Consider the following 25,907-nt stretch of genomic DNA (forward strand, 5'->3'; position numbering starts at 1 on the left):
TCTGGTCAAACTGTGGTCAAACAATGGTCAAACTACTTATTCAAGAAATATTAGTGTTACTAAATAATTATTGTTTTTTAGAACAATAGTTTCAAACTCAAACAGTGAAATGTGTGACTTCATGCTCAAGCTAAACTCCTCAGGGTTAATAGGATTGACATCTTACTATTGTCAGGAAAACAACAAGTGCAGACTTGGAAACGAGGGAGAATAGAACCCGGAAGTTAAGTGTGCTCAGGCAGGGGGAGTGGGAGGATGGGTGACCGTTCGGGAAGTTAGATGATTTGGAATGATGAGGGGTGATTAGAGATTAAATTGAGCAGTGATGAGGGGTGATTAGAGATTAGAGGTTAAAATAATTCAGAAATTTGAAAATCGGAAAATATTTCAAAAAAATTTAAAAAAATCCTTTAGTATCGGTTGGTGTTACCAACCGGGACTAAAGGTGGACCTCCAGGTAGCAGCCACGTGGAGGGCCTTTAGTCCCGGTTCGTATAAGAACCGGGACTAAAGGGGGGACCTTTAGTAATGACCCTTTAGTCCCGGTTCCAGAACCGGGACTAAAGGCCCTCTAGAACCGGGACAAAAGGCCCTTTTTCTACTAGTGGAGCAGCACACGCTCCCGGACATCACCACCATGGGTGTGTTCCTCCATACGCCCTACGAGGAGTTCATTGTGAACATATGGCGCTTCATGGCCATCCGATTCGGCTTAGGCTGGTCATAGTGGGAGTAACTTAGGTAGTAACATAGCGCATTTCAAGAAAACTTTGCTTATGTGGCATATAGTTAATGAGGAAAGAGGTGTTTAGAGTAACATAATATATTACTGTAACATAGCGCTTCCCGAGAAAGGATGAGTCTACAAGCTAATAAATGAATCCATCTATGACACTACTAATATGTTACTTTGCACTATGAAAGTAGTAACTTAGACTAGTGTCATATGCATGACACTAGTATATATTACTCCCCACTATGACCAGCCTTAGGGCCGTCGTTCATTAGTGATTCCTCGAGGCGTCTGGTGCACGGGGCGCACGTGTTGACGGCCGACGAAATGCGCACGTCGTTCTACCGGAAGGTTGTCCTCTCGCCGGCCTCCCCGCGCCGCCCCGGCAGCTATGGTACGGCCATGCTAATCCTGGGCCCGGATTTCGGCGCCCCGGCCTTCGCCACAGCGGAGGACGCTGTGTGGATGCTGGCGCCGTCGCACGACGGCGTGGAGGACGCTATCCACCACAACGGCCGGTTCCTATCCGTCTCCTACTCCGGCGTCGTGGAGGCGTGGCAACGTGACACTGAGTCAGGCGGTTACACAAGCACGGCTGTCACGCCAAGGCTGACCATTGAGGAAGGTGGCTCGTCGTGCCATCGCAAGTACCTGGCGACTGCTCCAGGTGGGCGGCTGATGGTGGTGCTCAAGTACGCCCAGGTGACCAGGGGCAAGGATCTGTACGGCCGGCATAGGTGGACGTGCTCCTTCAAGGTGCATGTCCTCGGCGCCGGGCAGTGGAAGAAGACGAGGGACATTGGTGACGTCGCGCTGTTCGTCGGGGTGAACAACTCGTTGTGCGTGCCGACAAGTGGGCGCCCCGATATCAAGGCCGGCTGCATCTACTTCACTGACGACGAACCGAGGGTCGCCGCGCTTGGTGAGCCCAAGGACTTATGGGCTGATGAGTCCGACGCTCGGGCCGTCAGGGTGTACTGCCTCAAGGATGACACGGTAAAGAAGATGGAGGCGCTCGAGCACCACTACCGTACATTGTCATCACCACCGGTGTGGATCACGCCTTCTATCCCATGATATAGCAAGGTCGATCTGTTTCCAATTAGCTAGGTTTTTGGGTACGATCGCTAGCAGGGTACTATTTTACAAACGTCGCAGATGTGTACGTGCACCGTTTTTTAGCTACTCATGTGCAAAATCATTTTGCCAAAATGCTACAGTAAACTGAGCTACCTCCAGCAATGTTTGCATTGATTTACCACCGAAGTAAAAGAGAAACTCCCTGTTAAGAATCTTCCTAGCAACACGTAAAAAGGCTGAGAACTATACGATGTGTTCTCTCTTTTTCTCTCCGGGATATGCTGTTCTTAGGGTCAAAACCGAGGCTTGCCGCGCTTAGCGAGCCCAAGGACTTATGGGCCGACGAGTCCGACGCTCGGGCCGTCGGGATGTACTACATCAAGGATGGCACCGTAAAGAAGATGGAGGCGCTCGGGCACCACTACCGTAGGTTGTCGGCGCGGCCGGTGTGGATCACGCCTTCTATCCTCCCATGATATGGCAAGGCCGGTCTGTTTCGAATTAGATTAGTTCTGGCGTATGATTGCTAGGGGGTACTTCATGTACTAAGTTTTGAATTAGTTAAGAGCATCTCCAATAGATGGTGCAGAATTTGGCGGTCCAAAACCGAAGATGTAAAATTTGGACCGTCAAAAAATGCGTTTTGAAGCTCCGAAAAAAGCTCAACTCCAACAGATGGTCCAAATTGATGGTCCAAAACAGCAACTTCAATAGATGGTCCAAAATGAAAACGTAAATTTCTTAAAACGACAAACTACTATTTCATTCAACATAGTTCAAACATCAAATTCAACATAGTTCCACATGAACTTCAACTACTACTTATTCAAACTACTAGATAAACTACTCCTCATCGTCGGAGCTGCGGAACTGCGCCCAGAACTCCTCCTTCTCCGGGTCGTTGCACCCCTCCTCCTCCTCCGAGAAGTCTGCCGAGTCCTCCTTCTTCGCTCCCTTCTTCTTCTGCTCCGCCTCACGCTTCCAGTAGTACTCCAGCTCGGCCTGGACGTACTCCGGATGCTCCTAAGCAAACCTCGCCATCGCCTCCTCGTCGGTCTCGCCGGCACTGACGACAACCGACGGCTTCTTCGTCGTCTTCCTCTTCGTCGGGATCTCCTTCATCTTGATGCTCCGCGGCACAAGCATCTCCACTTCCGCCCGACTCTCGATCTCTGGGAAGTTGAGGTGCTCCCGAGGCCTCTCAGCACGCCACAGCGCCACGTCGTAGGCACACGCGGCCTTCGTGGGCGGAGGGGTACGTGTCGATCCACCAACGCCTCCCGGCGTCGGAGAACTCCACTCCGAAGTTACCGAAGGGCTTCTGCCTCACGCCAAAGAAGCCCGACTTGCCCTTCGGCGTCTTCTTCGGCGCCATCGGAGAGCGGTGAGAGCGGTGGAGCGGCGGCCGCTTGCGGCCGGGGCGGTGGCGGACGGAGCCGGGCAGGGCGGAGCTGAGGGGCGGTGGCGGACGGAGCCGGGCGGGACGGAGCTGCGGGGCGGCGGCGGCGGCGTGCGGGGCGGTGGCGGACGGAGCCGGGACGGGTCGGAGCTACGGCGGGCGGGCCGGGGCCGGGCGGAGCTGCGGCGGACGGGGTGGCGGCGTGCGCTGCGGCCGCGGCGGGCGAGCGGCGTGGAAACAACGGCGGGTGGAGGGCGGCTCTGGTGACCCCGACCAAGAGTTCGCCGGTGAGCCCGCTCTGTATCTGGCGGTGGTCCAAGACGGCCACACCATCGACATCGCGCGGCTGCTATTCCACGGCGGCGAGCCTGCGCTGGAAGCTGACAAGGCCGAGGACTACTATGCGGCGGCGGAATTCAGTTCTAGCGAAGACGACCAGTCCCTCCCATTGACCCTTGACGACTATGCGATGGTGAAATCCAACTGGAGCGATGATGACTGGGCCCTCCCATCAACAGGTGGTGCTATGTCATTTTTGGGAGGGCTGGGGTGCAAGGAGAACTCGGGGATTGGGGACTGGGACTGGGATGGGGATGGGGAGGATGCGGATGAGGATGAGGATGGGGATGGGGAGGATGGGGATGGGGAGGATGAGGATGAAGATGGGGATGGGGATGGGGAGGATGAGGATGAGGATGAGGATGGGGATGAGGATGGATCAATTTCTGGAGGTTATGATAGTGGTGATGATTCAGAATGCAGCAAGGAGGATGGAGATGAGGAGCATGGGGATACTGACCAAGATCTGATTAAGCTTCGTATTTGGCCAGCGCAGAAGCACCTGTTGCTTAAATTTTTTAGTAAGTTCTCGACTTGTTTTAAATTCAATCATATGATCTGATAACTATATATGTAATTTCTCACTCATCGGGGGAAATGTTTGTTCCCAGGCATAGAGTATATTCACCTAATGCATGTACTGAATTTAGTGCCATACCTTCTCCAATACTCAATGGAATAAGCTAGGAACTAGTGTCAGCAAAAAGAGTTAACACGTCTAGATTAAGTTTTCAAGCAATGATTGAGACCATGGACTAGAGTTTACACCCAACAACCATGTTTGGATTAGCTCCTGTAGTTTAAGGTCCAATGAGGCTCCCAGCTTGCAAGTTTGTGAGCAATGAAATTGCTGCTTGGGGAATACAGCACATCAACCCTTGCAAAATCAAGGCCTTGCACCGTAGAAATTAGTGTCCCCTGTCCTTATCCAGCTGCCAGCAGCAAGGGCTAGATTTTGCACCCACCAGCCATGTACAGTCCAGGGTCTGCAGATTTGCATATGAATGTTTTGGGGGATTTATGTCACTCTTCTTATATTTGTGACTTGTGTAATTAGTTTGACACATGCATCATGGTAGTTGGATCTAGTCATTTAAGCTTGTCGGGTTGTTTGGTTGCATCATAAGACATCCTTGTTGAATTGAAATACACCTGCACATGTTGTGATCATCTGGATTGCCTTCACATGCATAGTTGGTCCATTTAATGAAGATTCTCGGCAGGTACAGGTCTTGTTAAGAAGTGATTTTAAATATAAATATGAGATAGAAAGAGAGGGGAGGTTTGGAGAGTATGAGACAGTTAGTTACCTTAAAAAGGAAAGGGAGTTCTGTTCGCTGTTTCTTTTATTCTGTTGTAATGCGTGTTGGTCATATATGGATTAGAAACTTGATTTTCTGTCGGAGGTAAGGTAATCAATGTCAAAGGGAAAAATGGGCAACCTTTTCGTTGAACTGAGAGGACCTCACCTCTCCTTCTATTGCTGTGGCGGCTGTTCAGGAGCGCCAGTTGCTAGGTTGCACAAGGAGGGCCCTCCTAGATACTTAAACTAGAAAGGCCACTTGGGCCAAAGTTAGATGGGCCAGGCCCATACCGGTTCAACTTCTCAATGGAGAAAAGTAAGTCATCTAGCCATAAAAGATCCGTGATGTTCTGTTTTTTGTAGGTGGCAAGCAATGGAAATTAACAAAAGCCTACCGCCTAATCTGGTTGAAACGTGATGAATTGGAAGAGCTATGCAAGTTTTCTCTTAAAATGGATGGTCCTATTCCTGCTCCCTTTACCACAGTCAGTGTAGGCCCATAACTAAGTTTTGCTTAAGCTTTTGTACTGTTTTAACACTCTTTGTAATGTATTTATAACTAAGAATGGTTGTTCTTAAAGGTTTTCAAAAATGCGAACAGTTCAATCGATTTTGAAACGAACGTATGTATAAATTATCCCTTAACCTATATTTGCTTGTGTTGTAGTTTAAAAGTCTAATATTAGTTTTTAAAATCTTAGGTTCCTTCTGGAACTGTTGATGATCTTCTAGCTTGTTTGAAACCGTCAATCAACAGTTTCCATGTTTGTAAAAAACTTGGTAAGAGTTATTAATAATACTATTCGTACAAATATTTTGTTTGTCAGTCTATGAATTGATATTTGTATTTCTATTTGTCATAGGCAAAGCTAGCGACTGCAAAAAATTTAAGTGCCTTATTTCGGGTAGTAAATGTGCTGTTAAATGCATCCCTCTGCGTGCATCTTGCTTCGAAGAGCCAAGGTCATTTAAAATTATTTTATTTTCTAAACCTAATCTATTAAATATATTTTCAAACTAAGTTATTTTTCTCTATTTAGGGAAGTTAACATCATTTCAAGTTTGAGGAATGGGCGCATTATGATGCTTTTTCAGGTAATGTCTACAAGAATTTCCCTCCGGTTCCTCTCGAGGTTTTTCTGACTTTTTTTTAGGCCTGGATAGAACCGTGGAATCACAAAAGGCTTCCCCCACAAGAAGATTATCTGTTTCTCCATATAGAGCTCTGTGCAAGGTTCATATTCTGTTACTATGATTTTAGCTCAACACATATTTTATCTAGCAGTAACGTAGTTACGCATATGCTTCATGTCAGTAGCCAGAGCCTGCGCTGCTAACACGATTTGGACATAGGACTTAACCTGTGCCTGATTCTTAAATACACATAGTTCATTAAAAACTCATCTACACTGCATATGCTCACTCATTCATACATATAGCCTAATGTGAAGATGCTGAAAATATGATGGTTCTAATTGACCAGGCAGTTTTCAAATTTTCTTCACTAAATGGCTATGCAAATTATAGGACGTAAGCAGAGTATTTATTTTTTGGATTTCAGCAATATCATTGCAGATTTGTGTGACCCGAGCGGGAAATCTTGTTTGTCTTATGTTCTTGTTCTGACACATGGTACTGATTAATCATTGTCATTCTCCGTAATACTTTTGCCACGTACACACAAAACATTCCCCTGTCATAATGTACAGACTATGAAAATAAGGGCAGTTCTCAAATTTGGTGTGCGTTATGAAGCTCTACGTTGTTAATATAAGGCAGAGGCAGCAACATGCATATAAGATCGCAATTCAATCCCATCTCGAATTTTAAGGTCCTGGATTAGCTGAGTCTTTCCAGTACATATCTGAGAGATATGCTCTAGAAGAAGTAACTACTCCCTCCGTTCTTTTATATAAGGTGTATCAGCTGTTCGGGGGTCAGCTTTGGGATTTGCCTGATCGACCCCTACCAGTGTATTAATCTACTTTTTTGATAAAATTTCACAATGTAAGGTGCATTTCTTCTAAATCCTCATAATTCCCTTTTTATCCCTCCAGAAAGAGGAAAGTATCTCTTTTGATTTTCTGTATCTCTCCTTGTATCAAAAGGAGACTATCTCTGTCTCGATTGCATGTATCTCTTACTTTACTGGACTCACTGATTTACTTGCCACTAACAAATTTTTCAAGGGTACACTTTTGTCCTAACACCTCTATAATTGTGCGCCTTGGTCACCGTGTCCAAAATAATACACCTTACATAAAGAAACGGAGGGAGTATTAGCTTCTGCGATAAATTAATCCCCTTCTAGTTTTCACATGTGACGTGGTAAGTAGGCTATCTTGACAGATGATGATGCTGCCTAATGTTGAAAGCCGAAATGGTTGCAGCTGGCATCATTCAATAAGCTACTCGATGCAGATATATAGATGATATCATCTCAACTACAATTTCCAACCACCCAGCAGCCCCTATTATTTCAATTTGTGTAATTTAGAGATGTTCTTCGGGAACTTGAGAGAATAGTTCTAAATGATTAAGCATCACTTTCAGTAATGTCGTTGATTTGACGAATGATGAGTTGGGAGTCTTGCTCTCGCGCTCGTGTTCTTGATGCCTTCTGCTTTTGTCTTTCCCCCCTTGCACTTATGCTGCTCCAAGCCCTTTTATGGGCAACAGTCAGGGAAGAAAAATGGAGTGACGCACAACTGTGTCGTCATTAAGTTGTTCGGCCATTACGATTTTTGTGCTCAGTAGTTTAGATCACATAAGAACAAAGAAAGCGCTTGAGTTTTATCTGCAGCACGCGGGAGTGGGAGTCGTACTGGCCTGCACCCATCTTCTCAAGTCTGGGAGTCATGCAATGTTCTCAAGCTTGCCAATTTGAATAAGTTTGTGCACAAGGGTGGAATTAGATTAGCTAGCTGTATATCTAATGCAACCACAGATGGATGAACTTGTGTCATGAACATGTTAGCTTTTGGTGGAAGGAGGGAGCTGCATTTTATATCTCAATGCATGCATTATTACATCATCATTTAGCCTTATTCATGCCTGATTGTTTGCTTATCTTTTCGTGTAACTTCCAAACAGCACACTGACGGACGTGCTTTTGCCTGAAAAGTTTGCCTCAATTCCGGATAGGTGGAAACTTTTCGAAGAGATAGTAAGAGGTGTCAAAACACTGCATCGTGAATTTATTGTTCACCGGGATCTTAAGCCAGATAACATATTCCTGGGCTCTGATTATGAAGTCCGAATTGGAGACTTTGGAGATGCCTGTTGTGGCCAAGACGAGCTTGGAAAATATGGCGGTACGCCTAATTGTGGCACAAAAAGTTATTTGGCGCCAGAGCTTGACAGTGATGAGAAGATAACTGAGAAGGTATGTGTTTGATTTCTATTAGTTGTTGCCAACTTGGTTATTTACACAACCAGGGTCCACTTTTGTTGTTACATGCCATCTTTTCCCGTTCCGTTTGCTAGGTTTCTTTTCACAGCATGTCTGTTTTTTCTGTGTCTCAGCCGGTTTCCTCAGTAGCTCCTCTTTTGGATCTTTGTTTTTTTTGTTGCCTTTTGGCTTTATATTGGCAGTCTCTCTTTTGTTTTGTAATGTGTTATGAACGTGCTAGGCTGATAGGTTAGATCTCCCCTGGACAGTTGAGGTGTGGCGCCCAGGAAAAGGAGGCTGCCACACAACAAGAGCAGGGGAAAAACTGGAAGGATAATTGCGATTATTTTTCTGCTTGTCTATTGATTGATATTGCTAGACATTATATAGCCAGCTTACAAACTTGGACGCCTAGCTGAACTAACAAACTTTAGGAAATAACTAACTTGAGAATAAAAAAATATCTATGATTTAAACTACTAAGGATACTTATCCCCTTTAATTTCAGCCGTGACCTCCTTGGTGGCCTTATCGAAATTGCTAGACGCACGGACGAGTTACAGGGTGTTCATGGGCCCCTTCCTCTAACCCCGGCTCGACCTGCTGCCGGCGACCTCGACTACCAGGCCGCCCCTCTGCTCCCCTCCGCCCTTCCCTCTTTCCTCTCCTTCTCCCTCTCGGCTGACATCTCTCTCTCTCCCTGTAGTTGCTGCAGCAAGGAGCCGCCGTCGCCAGGTTCTTGCCGGACGCGCCGCTGCCTGGATCCGGTGTTCCCGCACCTGCATCGCCTCTGCCTCGACCGCCTGCGTTGACCGCGTCCCTGCGCCGTCGCTGCCTTCTGTCGAGCATGAGCTCGATCCCCTGCTTCCCCACATTGAAGGAACCAGGCGCGTTGACTTCGTCTGGGCCGGCCTCGCCTCGGCCTGCATCCGCCCCCTGCCGGCCTCACCTCACCGCGAGAATTTCAGGTGGGTGGGGTCCCTCCCCAAGTTAAAATGACCCCGTAAAACCCCCGTAATGGTCTGTGAATGTAGCATTACTCTGGCCTTATTGTGGCTCCTAGTAGGTATGTCCCGACATAACATCTCTCTCCCTTTTTGGACACTTCATCCTCGAACTGGACTAAGGACTGCTGTTAGCCCCTTTTGCAGCCTCCATAGAAACGTCTTCCTTGCTGTCGTCTGCACCTGGATCAATCTCCAGGACGAAGTGTTTTTTGCAGCAGTGGCCAGCCACGAATTTCTCAGTGGAGTTGTTACATAGGCCTTCTTCATGCCGGGCTGCCATCACTGCCAGTATAAGCGTAAGTCGTGGGTGGGCTGCTGGAGATGCTACTATTGCAGGTCCTGGAGGTAGTGCTGCTGGAATCGTAGGTGCAGGTGGTGCTCCAAGGTCTGGGAATGGCTGGTGGACACCTAGTGATAGCGGTGTTGGGGGCGTCCACTGTGCACGTTGCTAGCTAGTAGACTTGCAATAGGAAGCAGTGTCCCGGAGATGCACGGTAGTGGACTTGTATTTCATGACAACAGCAGCAGCAAGTAATTGCATTTTATACTCCCAAGGCTATTTTTTTCCAGAAGACCAGAGAGTCTCTCCCCAGTTCCATTGCAACACAATGAAACCATACAGAGTCCAGTCCTACAACTAAAAACAGCTGGAAAGTAGTGTAGGATAAGTGCCTGGAGTTCAGAACAGAAGGAAACTGCATAAAAACTTGCGAGAATATGAAATATGTTTGCCCCATAAACTAGAAAGCAGACATGGTACAAGCACAGGTGCAGAGGAGCCCACTACCTCCAGGTGCACTGTGTGATGGCGCATTCTCGCCGAAGTCAGGCCAAGATTCTTGCTTGCTTGCATCACCCATGGTGAATCATCGTGGTTCGGCCCAGCGGTCATCGGAGGATATTTACCAGATATGCTATAAAGCAACCCAGTACCTTCAATGTCTCCTTGTGCAGCAGCCGCCAGTCTCTTAAGTAGCGCAGAGGACATTTCGCCCCACGTGGTTAACATTGAGTCAAACACCAAATCATTAAGACAGTTCCGTAGCCCTCAAAGGATACTTCTGTAGCTAACTTGTGGTTTCACCATGCTAGAGCTTCGGCTATTAACATGCTTTCCTCCGATCGCTGCCGTTGGTTTGCTTGGTTTTGAGGGAGACAAGTCTACTTTTTCGTCGTCGTTTCTTCTTGCCATTTGCTTCTTTCTCTTTTCTTTTATTTCCATTTTTACTCCTTTCTTTGTGCTTTTCCCTGCTTCTTGGTGACATGAGACACCCGTCTCGCCTTCGACTTGCTTCACTGTGGTTCGTGCGTTATGCTTGGTGACAACGGCAAGCAGGCGCGTTCACTTGGTGACATGAGAAACCGAATGAGCAGAAACCTTTCTTTTATTTCCATTTTTACTCCTTTCTTTGTGCTTTTCCCTGCTGTCTTCCTCCTTGTTTGCTGCGTTGTCATCCGTGCTTGCCGTTGGTTTCTGCTCATTCGGTTTCTTGCACTTGTGCGTTATGCTTGGCAAAACACTGAATATTCGTGGTTATCTTTTGGCAGGTTGACATTTACTCAGTCGGTGTAATGTTTTTTGAGCTGCTGACACGATTTGGGTCTTTATTGGAGAGAGCGTTGGCATTTGAGGAACTGAGAGATAAAGGGCCTCCAGATGGCTGGAAGGGTGATTATGAGGGCGACCGCGAACTTTATGATAGAATGACCTCTTTGAAACCTGCTGACCGGCCTTCGGTGGATGAGATCCTGGTAATGGTTTATTTTTGCGCTCACGATAATAGTACCAATGAGGATATGAAAAAAAAAACTGACATCTTTATGTGCAGATGTATATTCAGCAACACCGGGGATCGACTGCAGATATGGGGAACAGACGGCTCTAGAACAAGAAAGGTCTGGCTGTTGAAGTAGAAAGGCTGGGGGAGAGTCCTGATCTCCGTCTCTGTTCGGTAACACTTGTACATATGATGTAACTAAGTAGTGCAGTCCTTTGGAGTCTAGCCTCTCGTGTGCCTAGCATGCACCTGATGTAACTAACTAGTCCAGTCCTTTGGAGTCTACCAGCTCGCATGCCTCGCATGCACCTGCGTCTCTGGCATTCTTCTGAACAGAGCCACGGGTTTCCAGTCCTTTGGAGTCTAGCCGCTCGTGTGCCTAGCATGTAATCTCGCCTCGCTAGTTGAGATGCGGCCTTGTCCGATGGAAATTTTGTAGGATCCTATTTCATAGGAACTTTTGTCTATACTACTGGTCTTTTAGTTCAAAAAACTGCTGTCGCCAAGAATTGTATGGATTGCTTTTCTGCACTACAATCTCCTTTTTCCGAAAAAATGCTGACAGGAATGGGTAACGATCAGGCCATAATACGGTCCTTAGCGCGAGGGGAAAGCTTCACTTCCCTGACTAGAATCCAGAGGTTGATGAACAGAGTGACCAGAGCGGTCGAAATGATGCCACGGACGAGGAAGAGCCATTTAATCCCGAGAGCCGTGATGAAATCAGCAACATCTTTGATGCTTAGACCATTAAGTGCTTTGGCCTACAAACCTTTCGCCAGTTAAGCAAGCAATGGCCACCCTTGTAATCCTCAACCGTCAACCCCCTTCCAAAGGAATGCTCAAGCTCGTTTGGCCATCCATCATTTGGGATAGGAATCGTGGAATTCATTTGTCAATTCCAAAAACACCTCGTTTGGCTGCCACGGAATCAGCTACACAAATTCATGTCATGATCCCAGACGATGGATACAACGTGTAAGGCCAATGCTGTCCCGAGGCATGTCATTCATCTGGAATTTGCCTCTCACCCCGACCCCGTCGCTCAGGACCTCGCACTAGCGATCCCCTCCACCTCGTCCTGCCTCCGTTGAGCACCACCACCTCGCCCCAGGTGCCTCCCTCCTCTCCATCTCTGCCCACTCCGATCTATGGCCTAGAAAGCCAAAAGAAATGATCAGTCCAATGACATAAGGACAGAAGCGCGTTCCCTTCGTCCTCAATGTGTGTCCACAGCTTACTCGAGTGCTTGAGATATTCATTCGGTTTAAGGCACCTGGCACCAATATTGCTTCCACCCGCCTCCCCTCTCTCTTACCGCTGCTCCGGTTAGTGCCCTCACTGGAGCGCGAGGAGGTCGCGGCAGACCTGCTCTACGCTGTCGGGACTGTGGGGATGGAGTTGTTGCTGGTGTTCATCCACATCTACGTCACCACCATCAAGTGGTTCCTCCGGACGCTCTGGGCCACCAGCATGCTCGGATCCGTGCTTGTCGGCCCGGGGGCGACCTTTGCGGCGCTGACAGGCGTCTCGAGTATTTAATAGAAAATTACTACCAATTTACAGGTATGTGTCCTAGAAAACTACCACTTTTTCGTCCTAAAACCTACCATTTGTGTGCTAACACTTGCTAAAAACCACTTTTCCTTGGGTGACGCTTTGGGGTTTTAAAGTCAGATTATGACATGTCTGGCCCGTAGGCAAACCCACATGTCTGAGCCATATGCACTGGGGGAGACGGCTGGCACCACCTGACGACCGTTGCTAAGGTTAGGGTTACGTGACTTGGGCTTGTATTCATCCGCTGAGCTCAATTCAATTGCCAATCTTGTAGTGATGGTTGCAGCAAACACCTGGCACAATCATGGAGCCAAGTTTCTGTGATGTTGTGGTGGAATCCGAGATAAAGTGCATCCTGCACCGGCAGAGGCCCTACAAGATGGTGGCTTTTGAAGGCATATTGACACCGGGAGGAGATTCCTAGGTTGTGTTTCCCAGGTAAGGATAATGAGCATGCGCCTGATTATTTAACTAAATGTTACTCTGCGGTACCAAATTAACCATAACTGAATGTTTGCTCTATTAGTGGTAGGTTTGTAGTGGATACAAAGCACTTTGTGGTTGTTTATAACTGGAACTGAAGGTGCATTAGTGGATGATGGTAGTGTCAGCCCTAGTTCTGTATTGGACATAGTTCTCGTGTTGCTCTATGAATGATGCTAGTGTTGCTCTATCTGTTATAGTGTTGAATTATGCTTTCCACCCTTTGTTAGATGCTAATGCTACTCTGTTAGTTCACTTTGCAGTTCACTGCAACTGAATTATGATTTTCACTCCATGTTACTGTAACTGAATGTCATTGAAATTAACTGAATTATGCTTGTGTCAGTGCCTTTGTGCTTTTCAATAAGTGTTTTTAAGTAATTGAATTATGTTCTGTTAGGCTAAGTCATATTCAGTTAATTGCTGCTCCTGGTTTGCAGTTTGGTAGTGGCTTTTCTGTAGAGATTAGTGTAAATGTGGCATCTAAATTTGCATTTAGGTAGTGCTTACCTAGATTGTGTTCTAATTTGTATCTTGCATTTGCAGTGGGGTGCTAACTGTGGGGTTATGGGTTGAGTTGATGGCCCTTGGTCCGGGATACTCTAGAAGTGCCTAACAAAGTTGTGGGACAGGTACCATGAGCAGAATTGTGGCAAGGTGATGGGAAACCAGGCTCATGAGAGAGATTTGGCCAAGCTTAAGAAGGAGAATGACCAGCTGGCCAGTCAGTACACCCAGCTTGTGGATGATGTATCCAAGCTATTTGACTACCAAGATGGCATGAAGTCTCATGACATGGAAGATACCAGCCAGACAATCATACTCCCTCTGTTCCAAAATAGATGACCCAACTTTATACTAACCTTGTACTAAAGTTAGTGCAAAGTTGAGTCATCTATTTTGGAATGGAGGGAGTAGATCTTAAGAATAAGCAACAACTAGAGGATCGGGCTAAGATTGAGATACTACTAGAGAAGCTCAATATGGCCAAGGAGCAATGGTGCATCCTTCAATCTCAATAAGATATCATCCACAACACTAGGAAGGCCATGAAGGCGATCAAGGAGGATAGGGCCTGCTTAAAGAAGAGAAGAAAAAGTTTGAGTTCGTCATTCACTAGTCCAGGAACCCCTTACTAACCGTGTGCGTCATAGCCCGCCAACCGTGTTCGGGCTGGACGCCGTCTGTATGATGCTGCTGGTTAGCAACATGTGCTCCGCACACAGCTAGTGTGATACAACTAGCAGCGTGCGGTGCACATGTGGCTAGTCTGTTACTAACCAACAACGTGTGGTGCACTTACATGTTGCCAGTATGTCTGACACTAGCGACGTTTTGCGTTCCTTAAACCGCGGCTGGTGTTAGAGCTAACCTGCAGTGTTAAGGCCACACGAACGCTGCTAGTGTTTTACACGGTTAGGATCGTCCTACTTATATTAACCGCTGCTAGTTTGTTTTGCAGGGCAGAAAAAATACTGCCATCACATAATTTTTTGCTAGCAATATTTGCAGATTTCATACATATATAATATAATAAGTATTACACAATTAATAATGAATGTCATTATGTAATAAGTTTTACATGAATCCAAGTTGCAACATATGCATATACATATTAAATTCACGTAACACATTGATATTATCGAATTGCGAGCATATGCATTTCACATGCCAAATTTGTAAATGAATTATGCATTTCACAACGCCGCGTTGGTTGTGAGGCAGCGACTCCGTACTGTTGTAGTTGAGGTCGACGAATCATCTGAAAAGAACAATGTGTGCATTCATAGATACCAAATTAACATAGAACATGCATGGCAACCTATAGGAAGATTACATATATAGTAAATGATGGCATCATTTATGAACCAAAGGGCTAATTTTTCGGCCATGGCAGCATCTATGAACCAAAGGGCTCATTTTGCTATCATGCATCATGTCTCGATATGTGCAATAAGTACTAAAGTTACAGACTTTAAGGGCTTAAGTTCTCATTGACACAAAAGGTACTGTAAGGCTACCAGCCTTGTTTAGAACATCGTTTTCAAAACAACCAATGTTGTTCTACAAAAGACCACGAGTCAACTATGATGCCCTTCATTTCATGGACATAGTAAAGGCGTGGAAGTCGTTATGTTGCCGTTTCTGCCGATCCCACCGCTCCTCAAGAGGTTCGTGTAAGTCGTTGTAGTACATCCCCTTGTTGTTGTCGACATCATTGTTGGCGACGGTTGCAAGGGTGGTCTGGATCCGAAACTCAACTCGACTATCATCCAGTGCGAGAATGGAATGGCCCCCCTCCAATTGGTGATGTCATCGTTTCTTGTGAAGGTCGTATGCTTCCGCATGTAATCAACCATATGGTTCATGGTGTAGTAGGCAGACGTATGACTTCTCTCGGTTTGTTGTTGCATGAAACAAAAGGTTGTGTTGTAATCAGCCATATCGTTCGCTGTTCTCAAACTCTATGAGAGCATCTTCCAGAGCAGACTTTAGTTTTTTTGTACTCTTTCTTGATCTTTTGAGTGAATCCAAGACATAAGAATTGCAAGTCTTTGAGGATAGAACAAAGAGGATCTAGTGATCATCGCTGCGCAAACAGTCAAACAGAGCAGTAACTATCCTCAGTCTTTGTAGAGGATATATACTACATCTGAGAAAGCATATGTGCATTGATGCTAGCTAGTGAAGACTTACCACATAGCGTAACACACAAGATGGTTGCGTGCATGTCTATGTTGGACCATGAATTTGGCAAGGTACGTCTTCATCACTTTCATACCTTCTTGATTTTTAAGCTTTACGTGGTGCATGTGATAAGGTTCCACCACGGAGACCGTCCTCATGTTGTCAAACTTGAGCCTGTTGGCATGAAGCATCCATAGCCTGGCTAAGGAGCATCCCTCAAACTGCTGGAGGTGGATCATGCTGAAGATCTGGTCAAAATGCAAATAGAACTTGTCCACATGGAAATCCTGAACAAAGCCGTGACCCTCTATTCAGGATGTCATCATGAAGAAGCTTCATGTCAGGCACAATGGTCTCATACATGAAACTCGGTACCATGGCTTCACTAGGGAAATGGACCCCTCGAAACAATGGACCATGAGACACGAACTCATTTGTCTTTGCCTGTTTCTGACTGCTGGTTGTGGCTTGGTAATCCTTCTTTGTAGTTCGTTGCTTCCTCTTCTTTGGTACAACTTTGGCTGGGACATATGCCAAACTATCTCGGACTGGCCTATTCAAGGTGTTTGGAGTCACCTTGGCTTCGGATGGTTTTTGAGATTGGTCATTTTGAGTATCATCGGTTGTCCGCGTGTTAAAAAGACTCTTGGCAACGCTACTAGGGTTAGTTGTAGCAGGAGGCATGTTACCATCATAGTTCATATAGTTCAAAAACATATCGATGGCATCGCCACCATGCTCAGCATACCAGGCGGCCTCATCTCTCTCGACTGCCTCCCTCTCGGCTGCTTCTGATCTATGGGAGGTATGCTGTCCTTGGGACCTTCGAGTGTGCCTTGACCCAAAGGAGATGGTTCCAACTATGCAGGGCTGGTCGTACGAGGCGCCGACAACGAGGCTGTTATCATTATTGGGGACTATGTCTCCAACAGGATCTGCGTCTTAGGCCACCTAAGGTTCCAACCAAAGGATTGTATGAGTGTATAACGTATACCATCATGTGCACCTAGAGGTTGTTCAGCAGGCTCTAGATCATTGAAACCTCACACTACACAGTGACACCCTAGCAAGGTTTGTTGGCATTACTACATTGTGCATCATTTTGCTTTTTGGTGCAACGACGGTACCGGTTGCAAATTCCTTGAGTTCACCGTTCACCATGGCTTGGAGAATGCACGGTGCGTCCACCTACAGAACATGTATTCCTCTCGTTGATGTTAGAGATTTGAATGAAGGAACCATACCAATGCAAGAAGGTACATGCATGTGTTAAGGCAGTGATTGCTGGAATTTAGTCTATTTTGGGCAGCCCAATAACTATTTCAGAAATTCCTAATAAATCCTAAAGGTCCACTTAGCCCATTTGTGCAAGGCAAGGGATACTACTAAAGTTTAGTCCCACATTGCTAGTTTAGTGGGAGTTGGACCTCCTTATAAGGGAGGTTCTTTCCCCACTTGTATGAGCATGAGAACAAGAGGGATATCCACGCGCGCTCCTCCTCCGCCGCCCGCCTCGCCTCGCCTAAATTTTTGCCACGCACTGCGGGTATACAAAAGGTCACTCGTTTCATCTCCCGCGTTCCCTTCAGCTCCCGGCGCAGCCTCTCGCCTCCTTCTCTTGCGCCTATAAAAGGGAGGTCGCTCCTCTCAGAGAGACGCACCAGAACTTCTCCTTCCTCTCGCCACCGGTTCCAATCTCTGTGCTGCTGCTGTCTTCCTCATCCCGGCTTGCGGCGTGCACCGCGAGTCGGGACAGTAGGCCTCCGAAACCGCACCTCTTTGAGTCTTGTACGGGAGAAGGGTGATAAGGTTTTTGGGGAGCGCTCCGCGCGACTACTGACTTCTTCATCACGGACTCCGACGACTGCTTCCTCGACGTCGACAACCTCATCAACGACATGGCTGGAGAGGATGTCGACCCCAAGTCCAGTGCTTCTGCTGCTGCTGTCCCGTACATGTTCTTCCTCTTTCTATTAGAGGTTCTGCTACAGTTTCTTGTTCTAGTGTTTGCCCTAGATATGATAGACTCTGCTTCATATATGAAACTTGTCCTACTGTCTGCTCTAGATAAACTTGGTTACAGTTCCTGTATGCAGATGTTATTTACCTTCTTTCTGTCAGATCGCATGACTAGTTTTGTCACTGTTATATTAGTCATGCTTTATCTAATATCTCTGTTAATAAAATCATTTGGTAAATTGCTCATATTTTTCAACAATCCAAAAACCTTATTATAGGCAATTTACACCGAGTGGTTTTGCTGCTTCCATGAAACCTCCTATGTTTGAGGGTATCCACTATAAGAGGTGGCACGTGAGAGTAGTCTTATGGTTTCAAACCATGAGTTGCTATGACGCCACTCTTGGCAAACCTAAAGGAGAGCTTGATGCTCAACAGGCACAAGCTTTTCACAAAATGGATACTCTGTTTAAGGCTGCTCTCTTGAGTGTTCTTGGTGAGAACATAGTTGATGCTTATGCGTCAATTGATAATGGAAAAGATATGTGGGATGCACTCGAGGCCAAGTTTGGGGTCTCGGATGCTGGCACTGAGCTGTACATCATGGAGCAATTCTATGATTACAGGATGACTGAAGAGCACTCCGTGGTTGAGCAAGCTCATGAGATACAGTCATTTGCTAGAGAACTTGAGCACTTCAATTGTATGCTACCAGACAAGTTTGTTGCCGGAGGTATTATCACTAAGCTTCCTCCTTCATGGAGGACTTTGCTACCTTGCTGAAGCATAAGAGGCAGGAGTTTTCCGTCCCGGATCTCATTGGCACTCTTGATGTGGAAGAAAAGGCGAGAGCAAAGGACACACGTGCTTGAGGTATTGAGGGAGGATCTAGTGCCAATGTGGTACAGAAGCAGAACTTTCAGCCCCACAAGTTCAAGAACAAGGGCAAGTTTGATGGTAGAGCAAAGTTTGATGGGAAGAACAAGGCTGTGCAACACACGAACTTCAAGAAGAAGAATGACAAGAAGAAAGGTGCTTGTCATGTGTGTGGGGATCCTGATCATTGGGCTCCTAGTTGCCCTAATCGCTATGACAAGCGTCATCCTGGGAAAGGCGGCAAGACCGCTAATGTTGTCATTGGAGACACTGACATGAAGGATGCTGGGTATGGTATATTTCCCACTATTCTTTCAGTATGTCATTCTCCTGATTGGTTGATTGACACGGGTGCTAATGTGCATGTATGCGGTGATATTTCCATGTTTTCGTCTTATCAGACCGCAGGGACTTCAACCGTGCTGATGGGCAACGGTTCAAGTGCTTCTGTTCGTGGTGTTGGCACGGTCGATCTGAAGTTTACTTCGGGGAAGATCGTGCGGCTGAAGAACGTGCATTATGTCCCCTCCGTCAATAAAAATCTTGTTAGCGGATCTCTTCTGTGTAGAGATGGCTACAAGCTTGTCTTTGAGTCGAATAAATTTGTAATATCCAAGTATGGAACCTTTGTTGGTAAAGGCTATGAGTCAGGAGGCCTGTTTCGTTTATCCTTGTCAGACGTTTGCAATAAAGTTGTTAATCATGTTTGCAACAATAGTGAATCAAATGTGTGGCATTCACGTCTTTGTCATGTTAACTTTGGTTGCATGTCGCGACTAGCGAAGTTGAACTTAATCCCTAGTTTCACCACTGTCAAGGGATCTAAGTGTCAAGTTTGTGTGCAAGCTAAGCAACCTCGTAAGTCTCACACGACTGCGGAAACGAGAAATCTTGCACCACTAGAGCTCATACATTCAGATCTATGTGAAATGAATGGTGTTTTGACAAAAGGTGGAAAGAAATATTTCATGACGTTAATTGACGACTCCACTAGATACTGCCGTGTGTATCTTCTGAAATCTAAGGATGAGGCTTTGAACTTTTCAAGATCTATAAAGCTGAAGTGGAAAACCAACTTGATCGAAAAATCAAGAGGCTTAGGTCCGACCGTGGTGGAGAGTATTTTTCCAATGAATTTGATGCTTTTTGTGCGGAACATGGTATAATCCATGAGAGGACGCCTCCCTATTCACCTCAGTCAAATGGGGTGGCCGAAAGAAAGAACCGTACTCTAACTGATTTGGTTAACGCCATGTTAGACACATCGGGTCTCTCCAAGGCATGGTGGGGGGAGGCGATATTGACGGCATGTCATGTCCTAAACCGAGTTCCCACAAAGAACAAAGAGATAACTCCATTCGAGGAATGGGAGAAGAAAAGGTTAAAACTCTCTTATCTACGAACATGGGGTTGTTTGGCGAAAGTCAATGTTCCAATTCCAAAGAAGCGGAAGCTTGGACCAAAGACTGTGGATTGTGTTTTCCTGGGATATGCTTTTCATAGCATTGGCTATAGATTCTTGGTTGTAAAATCTGAGGTACCTGACATGCATGTCGGTACGATCATGGAGTCAAATGATGCGACTTTCTTTGAAGATATCTTTCCCATGAAGGATATGGCTACCTCATCTAATCAGGAGATGCCTAGTTCATCGACTCAGGAACCAGTTACAATTACCAAACCTGCCATTTCGATGGAACACTTTGAAAGTCCTGTGGAGGAGAACAATGAAGTTCCTACTAGGAGCAAGAGACAGAGGACTGCAAAGTCCTTTGGTGATGATTTTCTTGTGTATCTCATAGATGACACTCCCAGTTCTATTTCAGAGGCCTATGCATCTGAAGATGCTGACTACTGGAAGGAAGCGGTTCGTAGCGAGATGGATTCCATCTTGGCGAATGAAACTTGGGAGATAATTGATCGTCCTTATGGGTGCAAACCTATAGGATGCAAATTGGTATTCAAGAACAATCTTAGGCCTGATGGTACTATTGAAAAGTACAAGGCTCGGCTCGTGGCTAAGGGTTATACCCAAAAGGAAGGTGAAGACTTCTTTGATACTTACTCACCTGTGGCTCGACTGACCACTATTCGAGTTCTACTTTCACTAGCTGCCTCGCATGGTCTTCTCGTTCATCAAATGGATGTTAAGACTGCTTTCCTAAATGGAGAGTTGGACGAGGAAATTTATATGGAACAACCAGATGGGTTTGTACTAGATGGTCAGGAAGGAAAAGTGTGCAAGTTGCTGAAGTCTTTGTATGGACTCAAGCAAGCACCCAAACAGTGGCATGAGAAGTTTGAAAGAACTTTAACAGCTGCAGGCTTTGTTGTAAATGAAGCTGACAAATGTGTGTACTATCGCCATGGTGGGGGCGAGGGAGTTATCCTTTGCTTGTATGTTGATGACATACTGATTTTCGGAACAAATCTGAATGTTATTAAGGAGGTCAAGAATTTCCTATCTCGCTGTTTTGAGATGAAGGATTTAGGAGTGGCTGATGTCATTCTGAACATCAAGTTGTTGAGAGACGATGATGGTGGGATTACATTGCTTCAATCTCACTATGTGGAAAAGATCTTGAGTCGCTTTGGCTATAGTGACTGCAAGCCCTCTCCAACACCATATGATGCTAGCATGCTGCTTCGAAAGAATCGAAGAATTGCTAGAGATCAATTGAAGTATTCTCAGATTATTGGCTCGCTTATGTACTTAGCCAGTGCTACAAGACCTGACATCTCTTTTGCTGTTAGCAAACTGAGTCGGTTTGTCTCAAAACCAGGAGATGTGCATTGGAAAGCTCTAGAGAGAGTTCTGCGTTATTTGAAAGGCACTGCGAATTATGGAATTCACTACACCAGGCACCCAAAGGTGCTTGAAGGGTATAGTGACTCAAACTGGATCTCAGATGCTGATGAGATAAAGGCCACGAGCGGTTATGTATTCACTCATGGAGGTGGCGCTGTTTCTTGGAAGTCTTGCAAGCAGACCATCTTAACGAGGTCAACAATGGAAGCAGAACTCACAGCACTAGATATAGCTACGGTCGAAGCAGATTGGCTTCGTCGACTCTTGAATGACTTGCCGGTTGTTGAGAAACCTGTACCGGGTGTCCTTATGAACTGCGACAATCAAATTGTGATCACGAAAGTGAGCAGCTCAAAGGATAACATGAAGTCATCAAGACACGTTCAGAGAAGGTTAAAGTCTGTCAGGAAAATCAGAAACTCCGGAGTTATTGCATTGGATTATATCCAAACGTCTAAAAATCTGGCAGATCCTTTTACTAAGGGTCTATCACGTAATGTGATAGATAATGCATCAAGGGAGATGGGTATGAGACCCACAATATGAGTTGTTCACAGTGGTAACCTATTCTTTGTGATCGGAGATCCCGTGAATTAGATGTGGAAGACAAGCTGTTGGTCAACTGAGAGGAGAGTATCCTTACTATTAACAATACCACTCCATGAAGATGCAATACTCTCCTAAAACTGCATGGCAGATTGATGTATATCTTAATGTGTTCTAAGTGGCTCATTTAAGCAGAGATGTTGTCCTCCAGAACATCTTTTGAAGAACACACCTATATGAGTCTGATTGTCAAACGTCGCAATCTATGAGAGTAGGGTTCTTAGTTCTTCTTCTTCTTCTCCTTCTTCTTCTCCTTCTTCTTCTTCTTCTTCTTCTTCTTCTTCTTCGGTTCACTCAAAAAATGGCACAATTAGCCAGGTTAGCTCCATTTTACCTAAGTATGCTTACTTCTTCTTCTTCTTCTTCTTCTTCTTCTTCTTCTTCTTCATTTTCTTCTTCTTCTTCTGATTCTAGTCTTCTTCTTTTCTAACTTTCTTGTTTCCATTTTGCAGATTTAATTCACTATATGGAAGCTTGCATGGATGGAGTGCTTGTTTCCCTTATCTTTTTTTCGTTTGTATAGATGAAAAACATGGAACTTGTTATATGGATGCATGGAACAATGTTTTGGATGAAAATTGTGATATGTAATATGTATATATGGATGGAACTATGTTTATTATGTATATATGTATGTTGTCATGGATGGAGATAGATATGTATATGTATATCTGTGTGTTGGATACATCATATATGTGTATCTGTGTGTGCCTGTGAACAAAATATATATATGTATATCTGTGTGTGAATTCCTGTGAAATTAAATGGATTCAAACAAAAACAGGGGATATATAACCTCTTTGCCGTCTGCTAGCGGACGGCAAAGAGGACACGTGGCAGCTAGTGAAACCTGGGAACACTGCCTGCCTATTTGGTAGCTTTGCCGTCCGCTAGCAGACGGCAAAGAGGACACGTGGCAGCTACATGTGAAACCTGGGAACACTGCCTGCCTATTTGGTCACTTTGCATTCCGCCAGCGGACGGCAAAGATTCAAATCACTTTGCCGTCTGCCAGCAGACGGCATAGCTGGCCACGTGGCAGCTTCGCAGTACTGCCTAGCTGAGCTCTTTGCCGTCCGCCAGCGGACGGCAAGGAGCGCCGTTAACCCCCTAACGGCTCTCATGCCACCGCACTGCCGTCCGTTGTCTTTGTCGTCTGCTGGCATCGGATGGCGGACGGCAGAATCCTTTGCCGCCCGTTTCTGAAAAGCGGACGACAAAGAAGGCCTTTGCTGGCACCCGTTCATCCGGACATTTTGTCGTCTGCTGGCGGACGGCAAAGAGGTTTGTCGTCCGTGAACCATGCCTTGGCTGTCCGCCATGGCGGACGGCAAAGAAGCTGATTCCAGTAGTGTTTGCGATTGTTACCCCTCGAGGACTTCACTTTAGACGGATTATTTTCCTTCGTTTCTTTTCGGTGGAATTGAGTCGTAGGGATAACCGTACTATCAAGAGGGGATCCGTTTCGGAAGATTATGGGTGGAATCATCACGTACACATTTTCCTTGCACCCATGCTTTCTTCCTGCCTGTTGGAGTTTCTGTGTTGTGCAAAACAAGGGGTGCCTTGTGCTAAGCGGTAGTACCGCGACCAGAGCGGTAGTAATGCCTGTAGGCGGTAGTACCACTTGTTAGTACCGCTGGTACTACCGCTCCTGCTGTGGTCTCGACTTTTTCATGTCGGGTTTCCGTATAGGACCACGCAGGGGGCGGTAGTAGGGACGGCAGTAGGGCGCGGTAGTACCGCACTTAGGGCGGTAGTACCGCTCCTACTTCCGCTCCACTGCCGCTCTGCACTCTGCCCTCCCCTGTTTGTCCAGCGGCTGTACCGCCTATTGGCGGTAGTACCGCCCTAGCGCGTGTACTTCTTCCTCCTCAGTCCTGTTTGCCCGTTTGCCTGCTTGCCACAGCGGTAGTGCCGTTGTGGCAGCGGTACTACCGCTCCTGCAACGGTAGTACCGCCCAGATGCGGGTTGCGGGCTGCATAACGGTTGGATGTGTCCCCCCACTATATAAAGGGGTCTTCTTCCCCAAGAAGACTCACCTCTTCCATCCCCAAACTCCATTGTTGCTCCAAGCTCTATTTTCGCCCGATCTCTCTCCCTAGCCAATCAAACTTGTTGATTTTCTAGGGATTGGTTGAGAAGGCCCGGATCTACACTTCCACCAAGAGAAATTTGATTCCCCCCACTAATCCCTTGCGGATCTTGTTACTCTTGGGTATTTGAGCACCCTAGACGGTTGAGGTCACCTCGGAGCCATAGTCCATTGTGGTGAAGCTCCGTGGTGTCGTTGGGAGCCTCCAATTAAGTTGTGGAGATTGCCCCAACCTTGTTTGTAAAGGTTCGGTCGCCGCCTCCAAGGGCACCAATAGTGGAATCACGGCATCTCGCATTGTGTGAGGGTGTGAGGAGAATACGGTGGCCCTAGTGGCTTCTTGGGGAGCATTGTGCCTCCACACCGCTCCAATGGAGACGTACTTCCCCTCAAAGGGAAGGAACTTCGGTAACACATCCTCGTCTTCACCGGCTCCACTCTTGGTTATTTCGTTCCTTTACTTGTGCAAGCTTATATTGTGTTGCATCTCTTGCTTGCTTGTGTACTTGTTGTTGTTGCATGATATAGGTTGCTCACCTAGTTGCATATCTAGACAACCTACTTTGATGCAAAGTTTAATTTGATAAAGAAAATGCTAAAAATTGTTAGTTTCCTATTCACCCCCCTCTAGTCAACTATATCGATCCTTTCAAATGATAAACGGTAAAATTAGGTTCCTGGTCTTGCCTCTAAGACTGACTCAAGTGTTGTTGGTGTTCATGTTTTCCGGATCTTAGGATATCATTAAGTGTAATGATAGTCCTAAAATTACATTGAGAGTATGATGTTAGAAGAACGATCATATTGAATCGACCCAAACTTGTTTGTTATACTTTGAGTTAACATCGTTTGAAATCAATTGTTATAACACGGAGACTTAACATGTGTTTTCAATTACTTAGACCATGAGAGTATCACAATCACTTCTTACTATATGGTGGACTTTGGGGTTGCTCAAACGTCATCTACAACAAGGTGATCATAACGACAACTTATAGATTCGTCGGAAAGTTTGACAAGGGACTAGATAGCTCAAGAGTGGAATTTGTTCCCCAAAAGATGGAGATATATTCTTAGGGCCCTCCCGTGTGACGACATCTATCATCTTCTAGCCAGACACGTGTGACTATGCCACGAAGATGCCGGAACACGTGTACGAGAAAGAATAACAAAACTGGTAACGAGGAGACCGGTATAATGAGCATGTGTGTGACTCAAGAGATACCAATACATCTCACCTCAGGTTTTTTAAAGTACCGTGAAGCAAAGGGAACATCACATGATAACCAAAGGTTCACTCGAATGTCATTCATGTACTCATAGGGATCGATATGGACATCCAATATTCCGCTATCGATCATTGAACGAAAGAGGTTTCGTTCATATCTATGTTTAGCTAACCTACAGGGTCACAAGCTTAAGGTAATCATGATCTGCTGAGTGTTAGTAGGACGACAGTAATTAGAATATATTTGTGGAATTGTTTCATTAATATTCGGAATAGTTTCGAGAGGAACTGGAAGCGTTTCGGGGTCACGGGAAGGGTTTTGGAGTTTACCTGGCAATATCGGGTATTTCTGATAAATAATATATAGGTGGAATTTTTTCTCAGAGATATTAAATTAATAATAAAAGGCTCTAGTAATTGTTAGGAGGCTTTTATAATTAATTAGTTATCAACGGGCCTTAAAAGACCAAGAGGAGGAAGGCAACTTGGGCCACAAGGGCACAAGAGGGGAGGCCGAATTGGGGTGGGGGAAGGACTCCCTGTTCCTCCTTTAGCCAGCGCAAGGAGGGGAA

At 46.0% G+C, this 25,907-nt stretch overlaps 1 protein-coding gene across 1 annotated transcript; it reads left to right on the forward strand.

Moving 5' to 3' along the window:
- Positions 1–637: 637 nt before the first annotated feature.
- On the forward strand, positions 638–12,572 carry LOC123171351 (uncharacterized). Its single transcript, XM_044588887.1, has 11 exons — positions 638–716; positions 987–1,763; positions 2,105–2,261; positions 3,735–4,072; positions 5,218–5,339; positions 5,556–5,634; positions 5,718–5,817; positions 5,895–5,949; positions 8,075–8,239; positions 10,801–11,004; positions 12,267–12,572. The coding sequence occupies exons 1-11, from the start codon at positions 638–640 to the stop codon at positions 12,570–12,572; spliced, it is 2,382 nt and encodes a 793-aa protein (XP_044444822.1).
- Positions 12,573–25,907: the final 13,335 nt, after the last annotated feature.

The sequence above is a fragment of the Triticum aestivum genome, chromosome 7D (genome assembly GCF_018294505.1).
Source record: "Triticum aestivum cultivar Chinese Spring chromosome 7D, IWGSC CS RefSeq v2.1, whole genome shotgun sequence".
NCBI classification, from domain to species: Eukaryota; Viridiplantae; Streptophyta; class Magnoliopsida; order Poales; family Poaceae; genus Triticum; species Triticum aestivum.